Below are 17471 nucleotides of genomic sequence, written 5' to 3' on the forward strand. Positions count from 1 at the left end.
AAAAGAGTGCTTGCCATATTTTGTTGTCCTAACATGCGGTATGTCTGCAGTGTTGTGATAACTGAATGTGTTTGGGTTTTTTCCTGATATATTGATTAAGTCACGTAAGTATGTTGATGTTTGTTTGTTTATGAGATTTTAAGGACTTCTAATCTCCTTATTCTGAGTGATGGTAATTTTGAACGAGTTAGTAAATCGTAAGTACCCCCCCCCCCCCCCCCCCATTTTTTGTGTATTGGTTGCTCCGCAAAGTGCCATGTGAGTGGACAGAAATTGAAGTTTGAAAAGATAAAAGAGTGATATATTGTGTTTGCCTAGTCTGTTTAGGTGTTTGCCAATGCATTTTAGTGTGTTAAGTTGTCTTAATTCTTTTTTACAGATACTTGCTACATTTGTGTGAAATTTTGATTTGAAATCTAATGTGACCCCTAAACGTTTTACTTCTGGTTCGCATTCTATAGTGTTATTTCCTATCTGAAAGGTGATGTTTTGTTGTTTTGTTACCTAATGCCATTGTCTAGAGATGTATATGCCTTACATTGTACTTATACTATTGTCATCTATAACTATATAAGGTTCTAAAGTATACACGTCCCTGGCCATACACAGGGGTATGTCGTACAGTTATTTAATGTTTAGTTATGTTTTGCGAATATTTTATAATTAGCAGAGACATATATATCTATATATGTCTCTGTAATTAGCAAAGGAATTGAAACTTGTTATTAATGGAGTGTATAAGAATGGCCCCCCTTATGTCCCGTTTGATAGGATTTTGTGAATGTGGAATGTAATATATAACAGGGTTATGATAAATCATCATACCAAGGAAATAAATTCACCGGGAGGGTTTTGTCTTAGTTAGTCCACGAGTACCCTCTGACACATATATACAGTGTAACTTTAATGGGTTTTTTTTCTGGCAGAAACAAGTTTTAAAGCATTGCTTGAAGATCCTCTGTATTATAGCAAGCTAAACATGGTACATACATGTAAATAACCTACAGGGGCGTATTTATATTTATAGACTGTAGTAAACGCATTGACTTCACAATTTAAAATGACAATATTTGATATCTGGTATAGTGAACAAGTGTGGTGGACACTGATCGTGTGACTTTAACATATATATTATACTGTATATGCATTGTATTTGTTTTGTTTTGACTGAAGCGCGTGCTATTGTATACATGGCGACAGGCGTACGCCTCGAAAATGGCCGCGGTATGCATCACATGTGATATACAGATGTACACATCTCCGATACCATATTTATGTATAGACAAAGTGCCGCTTGATAACAATTGCGAGTACATTTGCATTTTGCCTATGTATAGGTGAGTTGATGCCGAACAATCTGCAAAGCGTGTTTATTGTCTACACACGAAGTGCGGTGATACTTATTTTTTACCATATTGTGCAGTGTTAGACGCTTTACAATGATCCCTCAACAGATTTTATCTTTTTTTTATTTTGTGGTGACAATGTGACTGATTCCATCAGCCTGATACCCCTAAGCTCTACGGTTCATTAACTTCAATGTATGTTGTTTCTAATCCTTTAAATGCGGCCCAGTGTTTTTCTTAATCACACATACTCATAATACTGCATGCGCTGACAGCTCTGACAGGTGCCCCAAGCGTCTATGTAGCCCTGATTTGGATTTATCCGAAACACGTTTGTATTGTACAATGTTACCAAGCGTATAAATGACAGAGATCGTTCATAGAAACGAAAACTACTCGAATCTCTCTTACTTTTTCTGTGTGTTACATACCTGAAGTCTAAGGGAGTCTCGAATGGAATATAATCTTTAAACAATATGGCGTCGGAGGTACTGGAATTGTAAATTACAGAGGCATACCGTCGTCTCCTAAGGTAATTGCATATTATAAAGCATGGTACATAATTGTATTGTAATGATATTGTTGTGTATTTGGTCAATTAATTTTCTTTGGGGTTCAAAGTTTATTTGGGAAAGATAAAACGCTGATCAATTATTCATTCGTTGCCAGACAAGCATATCAACGCAGGCGTATAAACACTTTCATTAGAACAATGGGTTATTTTGTTTGAAACCAGAATCCTGTTTAGTCAAGACTTTCCATTCTTGACTTGTTTCCGTTGACTCAAGGACATAACATTTTCAAAATTTCAAGGGAAAATTGTATCAATCATAATAATAAATGCTATGTAAAATTTGTATATTGTGATTACAAGAAACTAAACTAGCACAGACAAGGCCACATGGTATTAGCACTGTCTTACCTTCAGTATAAACATAACCGGGCACTTGCTTTATTCTGTATGCATGCATTCATAATTATACATGTACTGTACACATTCGTGACTAAGAATCTTCAACCACACGAGGCCAAATAACTGCAAAATATATAGAGTGTTGAAGGTGAATACATTATGTAGTATTGGTTCACACTGAGAACAGATGACATGTGGCTATGGAATAGTCTTCCATCAAGGGTAGGGAATACAATGCCAGTTTAAACAAATTGAGTACGAACGAGATGAACTCTGGAAAAATCAATAGCAAAAATACTGTTTTGAAGAAAAAAAAAATTGGTTCCATAATATAAACTTTAACACTACAATTTTAATATAATATTTTTCTTTATACTAAGAACTGACCTTCAAAGGAATGTAAATTCTGTTCATGTTTGATGTTCCTGTGAGAATAAATCTGTATCTGTGTATGTTGCATTACAGCAACTATATGTGTACAGATGTGTCTCCAACAAAGCCTCTAACATTTATAAATGTAAGTGTTGGGGCCCAGGGATTTTCCCACATTATAAATGTAAGTGTTGGGGCCCAGGGATTTTCCCACAACAGAAACTGGGTCTGTTAAAAGGACCTATTCCCCTTAAAAAATCTTGTGAAAATTCCCTATTTGCCAGTAAAAAAATCCTAATTTTGAAGTCACTTTTGAATTATTAAGTATGTTTTATATCCAAAGACCTATATTAAGGCAATTTTGAAAAAAAACAACCCAGCTACAGATAACAAAATGAAATCAAAAACAATATAAAGGCATTATTCATCAAAGAAAAACTGAAATTTGTATGAATTTCACTAATTTTTGTTTTTCCCAATGTCACATTTTGTCGCATAGAAATTCCCAATTCAATGGACCCTGGACCCAAGGAAAATCCCTGAGGCCAGAAAAATTTGCAGGCTATGCACACATAGTTTCTTTGGAGTGCAAGATTCACCAGTCCCACCCGTGCCCCCCGCCATCTTAACAAATATTACATTATTGGGTCTTAATCTACCAGTAACCTACTCCTGTAAGTATAAGAGGTCTCAGTCTACACAGTGACTGTCAAACCTTTCCTCACTGTTGAACCTCTACCATTTCTTGGAGTACAGATCCCATAACCCTGCTAATTAATCATTAAACTGAAATCCCTGTTTAACCAGTCCACACAAACCTGCTGTCCTAATACATTATTAATGTAAGGATGAACTGTACCTGTGTTATTTTATGAAAAAAAAAAATCCTATTAAATCTTCATAAACAATGTAATATACAAATTTAAAAATCTTTCATCCCCTTTTATGTATCATTAAACCCTGCCAATGCTTTGCTGTGCAAATGGTGATAATTTGGCAAAGTTTATTGCAAACATTTTAAAAATTGTCCTCACTGTATACAGTAATTATGTAAAGCATCATAAATACATGTATATATATTTGTATTGGATAACTTGATAAGTTGGTTTACAGGGCTATCTGTTGACTTTGAAGTTTGATAGGAAATGTTTAATTGATGAATACATGTATATATTTAGATGGTTGTTTTTTTAGTGTTAACATATTTCACAGGGATTTGGTACGAATTCCCAACCCACGAACCATATATATGTATGATACTATAATACATATTGACCATGGGTTCAGAATTCATGGCAAGTCCCTATGACATGTTTTTATGTTTGTAACCGTTTGTTTTGTGTCCAGTATATATGTAATTGTGTATAATTGTGTCTAAATCATAAAATGTGGATTTCCTAAAAATGATTTTTTTAACAATTTTTGTGTTCACTGTACATTGTCACTTAATAATTCTTGATGTCTAGTTAGGTAGCATTTATCTGGTTTGATCTGATGTAAATAATATTTTACAGTATTATTTACTAGAACAATACAGGTACATGTACAAATGATATTACATGTACATTTTGTATATACAAGACATCGTTACTCAGACCATTCAGAATTCAGTCTATTGACCCTATTCGTGGTAACAATATTTTAAGAAATACTGATTACCTTGATAACTTATATTCTTGTGTATAGTTTACACAAAAGTTTGAAAGAGTAGGTATTTAAACTACATGCATGAACAGTCTTAAGGCTATGATCAAACAGCTGATGAAATACAGAACTTCTAACACCCAATGTTGATAATTCTTTATGTATATGTTAAACTACAGATATTCTCCTTGTCTGATGTATTGATTTCATTCTTGTTTCAGCTTTAATATTCCACCCTTTGTTCACACTCTGACTTGATGTGATTGGTTGGCTATTTTTAGTAAATTACTTTAATTTACACTACCAGATCTATGTGTTTTGGTGATTATATATCTATATTTTTAATTTACACTACCAGATCTATGTGTTTTGGTGATTATATATCTATATTTTTAATTTACACTACCAGATCTATGTGTTTGGTGATTATATATCTATATTTTTAATTTACACTACCAGATCTATGTGTTTTGGTGATTATATATCTATATTTTTAATTTACACTACCAGATCTATGTGTTTTGGTGATTATATTTCTATATTTTAGCAGTAATTTAATTTTTACACTTTTCACTCTTGTAGCATTGTGCTATAAATTATGATTGTGCCAGTTACATTTTTACATGCTATTCCTACAGAAAATATGAGAATGCAATAATTCTTCAATGCACTAATTTGTTATAAATGTGAAATGTGTAAAAATTTGAGTGCGACAAAATTAATACGTTTACAGTATTCGTTATTTAAATTTCAATATTTCTGTTAAAATTTGTCCATAAACCCAGTTGACTGTTCTGCCATCCATCCACATCCTCGGTGGTTTTGACAATATATAATTTTTAGATATATTTCATGAAAACGTTTAAACACATACTGAATATAGTACAAGGATGATTGATTATACTACATATTTAAGTCTGTGTGAAGTCTAAAATATTTAAAGCAAAGTAAATGTAATAATTGGTTTGCCATTTTTGTATGAAATTTAATGCATTTATACTGTATAAAAACAAAGGCAACTCTTTCTTTCATCAAAGGTTGTTTGATTAAATCATTTATTGAGGTTTTTGAAATTATTTCTTGCATTATTTCAAATCAGTCTAATATTGAGGGATCCATTGATGGTAAATTTGATAGGTTTAAAATTTAATATTTTTGTCATGGTTTTATATATATACAATGTACATATGTATATGTAAACCAATTCCTATCAATTTTCCACATTTGTCTGATCTGTAGTGTATGCTCATTCAAACAACTTGAGATTTTTCTAACATTGTGTTTTTCCTTGATACTACAGTGATGATTAAAACTTTCTGAAAAACAACTCCTTTGTACGACATCCAAGACAGCATCAATCTTCACCATGGTGCTACATCACAATATCAACCTCGGTCAGCGAGTGGAGGTCAAGATAGGCTACTCTGTGTTTAGGGGAATGGTCAAGTACAAAGGGACAGTAGTCAGCAGGAAGGGAGAGTGGGTCGGAGTTAGTCTGGATGTTCCAGGTAAGTAAGGGTCAGCAGGAAGGGAGAGTTGGTCGGAGTTAGTCTAGATGTTCCAGGTGTGTAATGGTCAGCAGGAAGGGAGAGTGGGTCGGAGTTAGTGTGGATGTTCCAGGTAAGTAAGGGTCAGCTGGAGGGAGAGTGGGTCGGAGTTAGTCTGGATGTTCCAGGTGTGTAATGGTCAGCAGGAAGGGAGAGTGGGTCGGAGTTAGTCTGGATGTTCCAGGTAAGTAAGGGTCAGCAGGAAGGGAGAGTGGGTCGGAGTTAGTCTAGATGTTCAAGGTAAGTAAGGGTCAGCAGGAAGGGAGAGTGGGTCGGAGTTAGTCTGGATGTTCCAGGTGTGTAAGGGTCAGCAGGAAGGGAGAGTGGGTCGGAGTTAGTCTAGATGTTCCAGGTGTGTAAGGGTCAGCAGGAAGGGAGAGTGGGTCGGAGTTAGTCTGGATGTTCCAGGTGTGTAATGGTCAGCAGGAAGGGAGAGTGGGTCGGAGTTAGTCTAGATGTTCCAGGTAAGTAAGGGTCAGCAGGAAGGGAGAGTGGGTCGGAGTTAGTCTAGATGTTCCGGGTGTGTAAGGGTCAACAGGAAGGGAGAGTGGGTCGGAGTTAGTCTGGATGTTCCAGGTAAGTAAGGGTCAGCAGGAAGGGAGAGTGGGTCGGAGTTAGTCTGGATGTTCCAGGTGTGTAATGGTCAGCTGGAGGGGTCATTAATTTTGATATAATATTTTTGGTATCAAGGTAAGTTAGTACATTCATCTGTTGACACTTCTCTCATCTCTGTTTGCTGGGACAATGTGTCAGAGCTGTACTGTGTACATCCATGTCCTTTAGTGTCTTATATCCCAGTCGATGAGATAATCTAAAACATTATTACCTGTATTGTAATAATTACTAGTATTATATAATATTCCAGTAATTATTACCTGTATTATATAATATACCAGTAATTATTACCTGTTATATATAATATTCCAGTAATTATTACCTGTATTATATAATATTCCAGTAATTATTACCTGTATTATATATAATATACCAGTAATTATTACCTGTAGTATATAATATACCAGTAATTGTTACCTGTTATATATAATATTCCAGTAATTATTACCTGTATTATATAATATTCCAGTAATTATTACCTGTTTTATATAATATTCCAGTAATTATTACCTGTATTATATAATATACCAGTAACCATTACCTGTTTTGTATAATATACCAGTAATTATAACCTGTAGTATATAATATTCCAGTAATTATTACCTGTTTTATATAATATACCAGTAATTATTACCTGTATTATATAATATACCAGTAATTATTACCTGTATTATATAATATACCAGTAATTATTACCTGTATTATATAATATTCCAGTAATTATTACCTGTATTATATAATATACCAGTAATTATTACCTGTTATATATAATATACCAGTAATTATTACCTGTATTATATAATATTCCAGTTATTATTACCTATAGTATATAATATACCAGTAATTATTACCTGTAGTATATTATATACCAGTAATTATTACCTGTATTATATAATATACCAGTAATTATTACCTGTATTATATAATATTCCAGTAATTATTACCTGTTATATATAATAATCCAATAATTATTACCTGTATTATATAATAATCCAATAATTATTACCTGTTATATATAATATTCCAGTAATTATTACATGTATTATATAATATTCCAGTAATTATTACCTGTTTTATATAATATTCCAGTAATTATTACCTGTATTATATAATATACCAGTAATTATTACCTGTTTTATATAATTTTCCAGTAATTATTACCTGTTTTATATAATATTCCAGTAATCATTACCTGTAGTATATAATATACCAGTAATTATTGCCTGTATTATATAATATACCAGTAATTATTACCTGTAATATATAATATACCAGTAATTATTACCTGTTATATATAATATTCCAGTAATTATTACCTGTATTATATAATATTCCAGTAATTATTACCTGTTATATATAATATTCCAGTAATTATTACCTGTATTATATATATTATTCCAGTAATTATCACCTGTATTATATAATATTCCAGTAATTATTACCTGTAGTATATAATATACCAGTAATTATTACCTGTATTATATAATATTCTAGTAATTATTACCTGTATTATATAATATACCAGTAATTATTACCTGTAATATATAATATACCAGTAATTATTACCTGTTTTATATAATATTCCAGTAATTATTACCTGTATTATATAATATACCAGTAATTATTACCTGTATTATATAATATACCAGTAATTATTATCTGTTATATATAATATACCAGTAATTATTACCTGTATTATATAATATACCAGTAATTATTACTTGTATTATATAATATTCCAGTAATTATTACCTGTATTATATAAAATAACTGTAATTATTACCTGTATTATATAATATACCAGTAATTATTACCTGTTATATATAATATTCCAGTAATTATTACCTGTATTATATAATATACCAGTAATTATTACCTGTTATATATAATATACCAGTAATTATTACCTGTATTATATAATATACCAGTAATTATTACCTGTTATATATAATATTCCAGTAATTATTACCTTTATTTTTTTTTCTATTTTAACGTATTTTATTGGAAATCAAATGGATTGAACATCAGGCTAAGCCTATATTAAAGTTCTCTCCATAACATATTACATTTATTTCAAATAATTTGTATCCGGTTATTAGTCAAGAATGGAAAGTATAGTATATATATAGAAAGAGTATTTGTGAATAATATATAATGATAATCTTATGTATTTACTTTTTTTTATGATATTTTACAAATCGTTGTTAAATATATATTAGAACTCGTTTACTACGCAGGAGAGAGACATGTGCCTGATCAACAACAGAGTTTCCGATTATAAATTATTACCTTTATTCTATATACAATGTTATACAGCTTTCTGTAAATTTAAAATCTTGTGGTCAACCTACTTACAGCTGGAGACAATGATGGTATGGTGCTGGGGCGAAGATATTTCACCTGTAACAAGGACCAAGGCGTGTTTGTGAGGGCCAACTGTGTTCGTTTTATCCCTGTGGTACGGAGGTAGGTAAATCATGTTGACTTACTGATGTTCAATATAGTACACAAAAAGAACACAAACACATCAATAGAAATGTTCCTTTTCAGTGGTGTTCATATGTTATAAAAAGGAAACCGTAGCAAAAAATTACCTATCAAAAATTATAATAATAAAAAAATTTAGAGACTTTATTTCAGGTTGATAATAATTTGAGTCAGAGACCATTCTAACATGACATATATGTCACCATGAATACTGATCTTATACATGAATACCATATATATGGTCATAAAAGAGGTTTTTTTTTTTTACATTTTTGTTGCTTTGATCCATGGCTGATAATGTTACGTGCTAACATGAATTTGATTCTGTTTTTAAATTTCAACGTTTACAGTCAATTTAACATAAGGCCAGAATAGTTTACAAAAGGCGTGTCTTTACCTTGTGAGATTTTCATCAGTTAAGTATGTTAAGTGATAAAATTTTCATTGTAGATTATTTAACAAATACCACAAAGTACGAGAGAACTCCTACGTTGAAGAGCCTCTCTTTGGTCCATCTCCAGGTATGGATTCATTACATACTAACATTTAATTAATACCATAATTTAAAATAATTTCCATAATGGTATGCATAGTAAGGGGAAATAACCACACTTTCTATGTACAATAAGTGATGCTAAGAGTGCCAACTCCTCAGTTCTTTTCTTGACAGTGATTAATTTTGTTAATAAATATTCAAATTATTTATTATGCTGGTTCTTCCCTAATGACATAGGTTAGTAAAACTGCAGTCTAAATTCTACAAATGAATTATATATTATCAGAACACAATTTTTTTTTATTATTATCAGTATATTGTGTTAATTTCAGTTATCATAATCCGAAGGATTCTGACTATCCATCCCCTTAAATAATCTGTTGGCAGCGGATCATCTACTTACCAGTTGAATCTAAATGCACTCTTGTCACTTCATATAAATATGAGTGTATTGTATTGATCATCAATGTCTGAAATCTATTTCAGTCGCTTGTCAAGAACCTCCGAGAATTTCAAATCGTTATCAAGACCAGTTACAAGGCCGCCATTCTTTTGATGGTAAGACATTATTTTGTTTCCAGTTTATACACAGGTACATGTATGACATTAGTTTGTATTAGTTTATACACAGGTACATCATACAGGTACATAATACAGGTACATCATACAGGTACATCATACCAATACACCATACAGGTACATCATACAGGTACATCACACAGGTACATCATACAGGTACATCACACAGGTACGTCATACAGGTACATCATACTGGTACATCATACAGGTACATAATACAGGTACATCATACAGGTACATCATACCAATACACCATACAGGTACATCACACAGGTACATCACACAGGTACATCACACAGGTACATCACACAGGTACGTCATACAGGTACGTCATACAGGTACGTCACACAGGTACGTCATACAGGTATGTCATACAGGTACGTCATACAAGTATGTCATACAGATACATGTACATCATACAGGTACATCATATAGGTACATAATACAGGTACATCATACAGATACATCATACAGGTACATCATACAGGTATATCATACAGGTACATCATACAGATACATCATACAGATACTTCATACAGGTACATAATACAGGTACATCATACAGGTACATCATACCAATACACCATACAGGTACATCATACAGGTACATCATACAGGTGCATCATACAGGTACATCATACAGGTACACCATACAGGTACATCATACAGATACATCACACAGGTACATCATACAGGTACATAATACAGGTACACCATACAGATACATCATACAGGTACATCATACAGGTACATCATACAGGTACATAATACAGGTACACCATACATATACATTTGTACATCATACAGGTACATCATACAGTCACATCATACAAGTACATCATGCAGATAGGGACAACACAATATTTTTGCAAATAGTGTTGTCCCTACCTGCATCTCTATTCAATACTGATCTCTGTAAAAACCCTATAGACATTTATTACCATGATATATACATTTTGTAGTTATATTTCCTTAAGCAGCACTTAGATTTAATATTTTTTAATTTGACGTACATTGTCATATTTATGCATTTAAAAAAAGATTCTATGTCATGAGTTTCAGTATGAGCATTTATTTTCACATCCCATGGTGTTCTTGTGTCCCTTGGTTGTTTACCATTAACCCATAACATAACTATGAAGCTGATGCTAATTCCATGTTGTATTTCAGAGCATGTAAGGGGCATAACTCTTTTACACAACACTGTAGTTTTAAAGCTGTTCAAATGAATACAACATTTACTTTATTTCAGTGTTTTATCTTTTTAAAAAGATATTTTTTGCTTGCCCTTCACAAACCTGGTATTTTGTTGGTTGCCATGTACATGTATTTATTATTTCCTTGACCTTTATCTCCTTCTTTCTTGAACAGACCTGATGACCGGTCCAAAAAGCTACTCTCTGCGTCACTCGGTCAGTAGTAAAATTCCAGCTGCCACCATGCGACGCCCGAAAACTGCCATGTCACAGTTCTCCTACAGATCTTCACCAATCCATCGTGAATACATACCTGAGGGCGAATTCATATCCTCACCCACCATTCCAAAGACTCACATGCCTCAATCGGCTCTCCGTAACCAGGTACGGCGGGGTTGGGACGGTACTCACTACGTACGCGAGATGTCTGTTGGAACTGGTAGGGACTCCATGAAACTGTCCCAGTGGAATGATATATCGTACTGATTAGAGAAGGCCGGTATGTAGGTCTGATAGATAGTGAAGAAAGGAAAAACGATCGCACAAATCCTATATATTTATTTATTGGATATGTTAATAATTTATCTTTTACTGGTATTGTTTTCCCTTTGGAAATGATTCCAAATCTAAGGTAAATTTTTACAAGGAGTGCCTTGTAAACCTCTGTAACATTAACGAGATATTGAATCATCTAGAATTATTTTCTTGACACTATGAAAAATGCTTTTTACAAAAATTAATTTGTTGACATTATGAAATATATAGATTATAAAGGACCTTGTACTGGTATAAGTTATATTGAAGGCTTAATAACGTAGAATACTTTTTATGTAGATTAAGTTACATTGTATTATATATAGCTTTTTTGTATAGATACACAAGAAATACTATATGCTTATCATATTGGTAAGCTAGATATATACATGTTACATACAAACAAATGTATGTTTACTTATTGGAGAACAAAATCGTCAGATGTACAAAAGTGAGTAGAGTATGTTTAACATCTTATGTATTGTGAAAACACCTGTTAGGGATAGATTTTATATCCCAGAATGGATGCTCGTTAAAATCAACAGCAAATGATAACTTTATTGTCAATGCTTTGCTTTAAATATATTTGACTCTGATGTCATTTCCTGCCAGGTAATTAACATGGCCATATGTGATGGTTGTTCAGGTTATATCATGATGTATTGAGAACTGCTGTTTGAAGATGCTTGGCAATATAGAAACTATAAAAATGGTCATATTTTGCTTAAATATCTCTGAATAATTAACAAGACAACATGCATAGTGTACTTTATGTAATATATCAATAAGAGAGAGGAAATGATTTAAAATCTAATTTATTAGTGGCCTGTTGTATTTCTCAATGATTGTAGGGTGGTCTGGTGGCTGGGTAGATAGCAAACTTACCTCTCACCATGGTGACAAGGACTTGATTCCCCAAATAAATGTAAATAGGTTTTGGGTCACCTGCTGGACCACCTGGGTTTTTGTCTGGATACCCCCATTTCCTTCCACAGTAAGAATCTTTACACACTTCCATCCGGGTCAACAAAAGTGATTCATGCAAGTTTATATGACTTGTTCCTCAATTGCTTTAAACTAAATCAAGTTTGTTGGTAAACATAATTATCAAAATTAAGATCATCTACCATTTGTATAAGGTGATAACTGATACCGGAGACACAAGGCATTATTTAACCAGAAAATATCCACCTAAATTATTTTGTGATTTTTGAATTATTTCAAGTTCCTTACAAATAGATTGCTCAATTCTGTAATCATTAATGAAAATACACTTATTTTCTATTTGAAGAACTTAACATAGATAAAATGATTTTAATACACAGTGATGTATATATTTCTTATTATTTATTAAAGTTAATATACATGCCTAACAAAGAAAAATCTTTCATAGAATGTATCTTATTTCATTTATTTCTAATGCAGTTGATTTTCATATGATATTTATTTATTTTTTATTTAAATTCATATTCAACAATTATTCTACACATAGTCATTACTAGAAAGTTTCAAATATAATTGATTTTAATATATGATACCATTTACTATAAAAGAGTGGTCAATTTCTAACTAATGAGCTTGGAGTATCCCACGTTGATATATACAGGAATGTTTTGTGATAATTGCTTTAAATAATTTATTACAGAGATTGATTTTCGTAAAAACAATATGAAGAATCTTTTTAGATGCTCTATTGATTAGAGATTTATTTTTTGCTGCCATAATTTTGGTGAGTACCTGGGAAGAATTTCACTCCAGCAAATCAGAAGAGTCGAAATGCACAAATTAAAATCCAATATTTCCTCTTCTGAAATTTATTTGTCTTCAATAATTTAGAAACCTTGATTCCAAATACAGAAGACTGTGTAATGTGTGTTATGTGAAATTCTGTGTCATGATTTAGAACTTTTGTTTGTAACATTTTCATGACTGTATTGCGAACAAAACTTTTAAATACTTTTAAAGTAATAATAAGGTTAAGAGTGTTTGTGGACCAAGGTCAAGGTCGGTATATAACAGGTTATTGACCTTTATAATGTGGACGAGATTTAATTTAGCTTTGTATATTTACATATTGGTGAGATGTGTTCGGTGATGGGTGACAAACGATTGTTTTGATCCTCTTAAATATCTATGCATTAATAAATTCTGTATTTGATTTATTTTAACTTAAGTCTGTGCCACCTGTCTTGTCTGTTGTAATACTGGGCAAGTCTAACACAGGTCAATTAAAAACAGATATTTGAAACTAATCAAAACCTGCTGAACTTTTAATCTAAATTTTCCTAAATTCAATGATTTCTCTTTCATATTGTAACAGTATGTAAATGAGGGTTAAAACAGAAGAAATGTTTGATTGACACCATTAGTTTACACAAGATCAACTCTAATATGATTCACTATATACATTGTATAGTTATTCAAGAAATAGATTTCTCAGCTGCATTTTACTCCTCTATCTACATATTATCTTATATACAATGTATTATGTACTTTATATTTAGTATACAGTCATCATATCTAAGGTAGAAAAGAATTCTGTTTTTCTGACCATAGAAATCAGGGGATCACCAGACTAAAGTGATGATACACGTATAAGAAAGCTGATTGGTCAATAAAGCTGTTTTCACTAGTCTGTAACTTTAGCTGATTGGTCGATACAGCTGTTTTCACCAGACCGTTACTTGATTGGTTCAGGAGTTGGAAAGCTGATTGGTCAGTACAGCCATTACTCCTAAAGCTATGTGGTCGGTCGGTACAGCCATTTTTACCAGGTCCTAACTTAGTCGGTTTAAGAGTCATGGTGTTTTATATTAAGTTATGAAATGTGTGGCTTCCTTCTATAGTATAGAAGTTTAGTCTTTTTTTAGATACCATTATATTTATCACAAAGTGACAAATATAGTTTCACTTATTCTAATGCCATAGTTAATAGATTGTAAACAAACGGAAACTAAGCCAATGTCTCATATATACCTGTTTGTATAATGCAGTTAAATAATTCATAAGTAGACAGTTGACCTCAGATACCAAAGTTTTTCTATTTTAACCTGTTTTTACCCCAGTAAATGTAGTGTCGGTCATGTTACAGTTGATCTTATTGAAAGTCTTTGACTTGTTTATCACAGAATTAAAAAGTGATTTACATTAGTATGTGATACAAATCGGATGTCATCAGATTAAGTAATAAATTCATTAACACCTACTGTAGTATTTAAACAGACACTGTCTTGTGAAGAATGGTGGACTTCTGTACAGTATGGTGTAAATATTGTTTTCAATGGTTTCATGGTTTTAAATTTAAAGCAATAAGATTCATATTATATTAAAATTATGAAATGAACCATGTTTTTTTCATCAAAATCTGATTAAATTCATCTATTCATGTTGTTTTTCACAACATGTATAAATGAAGTAAAGAATGGATGATTTTAATCAAATTGATTGTTCTACCAATTTTACTTTCAAGGCGTCTATTATTCACGAGTCTATACTATCCTTAAAGTAAAAGAGAAAAAATAATCAGCTTGAAAATACACGTTTTCCTATAGCCCTGTAATGATGCGTATATTGTCAAAGTTAATTTTTACGCGAATCTTTCTCCTGTTGACTTGATATATAAACTGTTATATTTATTACTTTTACACTTTCATACACAAATTGTATCTGTGATACTCTTGTTTATCTGCTTATATATAACTGTGTTTTATCTGCTTGTAGTTAACTGTTGTTAAATTACTTGTAGTTAACCGTTTTTTTTATCTACTTGTAGTTTACTTGTAGGTAACTGCTGTTAATTTACTTGTAATTTACTGTTGTTTATCTACTTGTAATTTACTGTTGTTTATCTACTTGTAGTTAACTGTTGTTTATCTACTTGTAGTTAACTGTTGTTTATCTACTTGTAGTTTACTGTTGTTTATCTACTTGTAATTTACTGTTGTTTATCTACTTGTAATTTACTGTTGTTTATCTACTTGTAGTTTAACTGTTGTTAATTTACTTGTAATTACTGTTGTTTATCTACTTGTTAACTTGTAACTACTGTTTATCTCCTTGTAGTTAAGTACTGTTTATCTACTTGTAATTAACTGTTGTTTATCTACTTGTAATTAACTGTTGTTTATCTACTTGTAGTTAACTGCTGTTTATCTACTTGTAATTAACTGTTGTTTATCTACTTGTAGTTAACTGTTGTTTATCTACTTGTAGTTAACTGCTGTTTATCTCCTTGTAGTTAACTGCTGTTTATCTCCTTGTAGTTAACTACTGTTTATCTACTTGTAATTACTGTTGTATATCTACTTGTAGTTAACTGCTGTTTATCTACTTGTAGTTTACTGTTGTTTATCTACTTGTAATTAACTGTTGTTTATCTACTTGTAGTTTACTGTTGTTTACTTGTAGTTTATATAAAATTATGTAATAATTTAGTCATTTTTATACACAAAATATATCATGTACTGTTACTATTTATTATTCAGGAATTATTTGTATTCATAGAGACTTTTTGATGAATGTCTTATTTGTAATTATTGTTAACTCCCGGCATGTGGTTGGAAGACATTTTTTGGCATTCTGAGGGTCATTGATAATAAGATCTTGTGATCTATATTGGATTCCATGTCCCATCAGGTAATTAAACAATAACAACATTTTCGGTAAATATGATATAAGCCTAGTATGTAAATCCCACCACAGTTGAATTCATCATCAATCTAATATTACTGCTGTTTATGATTATCATTTGCCACTAATTTCATCATCCTGATGTCGATCAGTGTACTAGTCTGTCATGTCCAGTCTGTGCTTTAGGGGTCATCACAAATCACAACATCCCAATGTCCAGTCAGTGCTTTATTGGACATCACTGGAATGAATTTGATCTGATGGTTCATTCTTTCATTTGAATTACATTAAAAATGAATAAGAACACAGTCCTTTATTGAGGATAACATATTGTAGTTAATTAAATCTTAAAGTTTATTTATTAATTAGTAAGAAGTGGGTTTTTTAACTGTGACATACCAATAACTACCAACTCTGTTTTCTAGTTTTGCATTTCATTTCCATTGTTTGTCATATAGTGTACTTAGAGTGTACTTGTGTACTGAGTGTACATGTACTTAGTGTACTGAGTGCACATGTACTTAGTGTACTGACGGTGTACTTAGAGTGTACTTAGTCACCACATTGTTGTATAGTAACAACACAGCTTTGATGTATATTCATACCCAGAGACCTAGTAAATAATTTAATACGGTCCTGGTAGATAGATACTTGGTAGAGGAATGACTGTATCTGTCGTTCTGTGTTTTTGAGGGAACTGAACCTAGATACTATAAAATAGTCAATCTCGGGTTTCCGTTTTCTCGACTTGTGTTTTTGGGATCGGAATATCTACAACGGATGCCGTCACTATCTAGCGTCATTAGCAGCTGATTAGGCTTTACGATTATGTCTTTTTCTGTTTACGTGTACTTAAGATTGTCGATATAAAGTTCTGGTCACAGCATTAACTGGTAGAGGTAAATGTTATTGTTGTTTGCCTTTGTGATAGGTTCAGGGCCAACTTGTTTCAAATAAATATTTATTATTCTCCATAAAACCTTTCGTTCCATTCATTTGTTAAATCTGCGCTTACAACGATTGTTATTTTCTTCTAATCTCAAAAAGTCTCTTTTAGAAGGGACTTAACTCTGTATCAACATACCAAATTGGTAATATACCAGGAGTTGCTCC

The 17471-nt window shown here is 31.8% G+C and overlaps 1 protein-coding gene across 2 annotated transcripts; it reads left to right on the forward strand.

Moving 5' to 3' along the window:
• The first annotated feature begins 1801 nt into the window (after positions 1 to 1801).
• LOC117342060 lies at positions 1802 to 15710 on the forward strand. 2 transcript variants are annotated; one of them, XR_004535742.1, is made up of 7 exons: positions 1802 to 1878; positions 5576 to 5783; positions 8795 to 8903; positions 9375 to 9445; positions 9907 to 9978; positions 11371 to 15512; positions 15588 to 15688. XR_004535742.1 is itself a non-coding variant. In XM_033904034.1 (6 exons), exons 2-6 carry the CDS (start codon positions 5642 to 5644, stop codon positions 11679 to 11681), a joined length of 705 nt encoding a protein of 234 aa, XP_033759925.1. In that variant the 5' UTR covers positions 1802 to 1878; positions 5576 to 5641; the 3' UTR covers positions 11682 to 15710. The 2 variants fall into 2 exon arrangements, 1 of the variants encoding a protein (XP_033759925.1); XM_033904034.1 differs by having other exon boundaries at positions 11371 to 15710.
• The last annotated feature ends 1761 nt before the right edge of the window (positions 15711 to 17471 follow it).

This window comes from Pecten maximus, chromosome 14 (genome assembly GCF_902652985.1).
Source record: "Pecten maximus chromosome 14, xPecMax1.1, whole genome shotgun sequence".
Classification (NCBI taxonomy): domain Eukaryota; kingdom Metazoa; phylum Mollusca; class Bivalvia; order Pectinida; family Pectinidae; genus Pecten; species Pecten maximus.

Excerpts from the sequence above, each read along its gene's own strand:
- LOC117342060 (XM_033904034.1), top strand. The coding sequence starts at position 5,642 with ATGGTGCTACATCACAATATCAACCTCGGTCAGCGAGTGGAGGTCAAG. Across the intron at positions 9,446-9,906 it reads TCTCTTTGGTCCATCTCCAG|TCGCTTGTCAAGAACCTCCG; the intron begins GTATGGATTCAT and ends AATCTATTTCAG. Across the intron at positions 9,979-11,370 it reads AGGCCGCCATTCTTTTGATG|ACCTGATGACCGGTCCAAAA; the intron begins GTAAGACATTAT and ends TTTCTTGAACAG.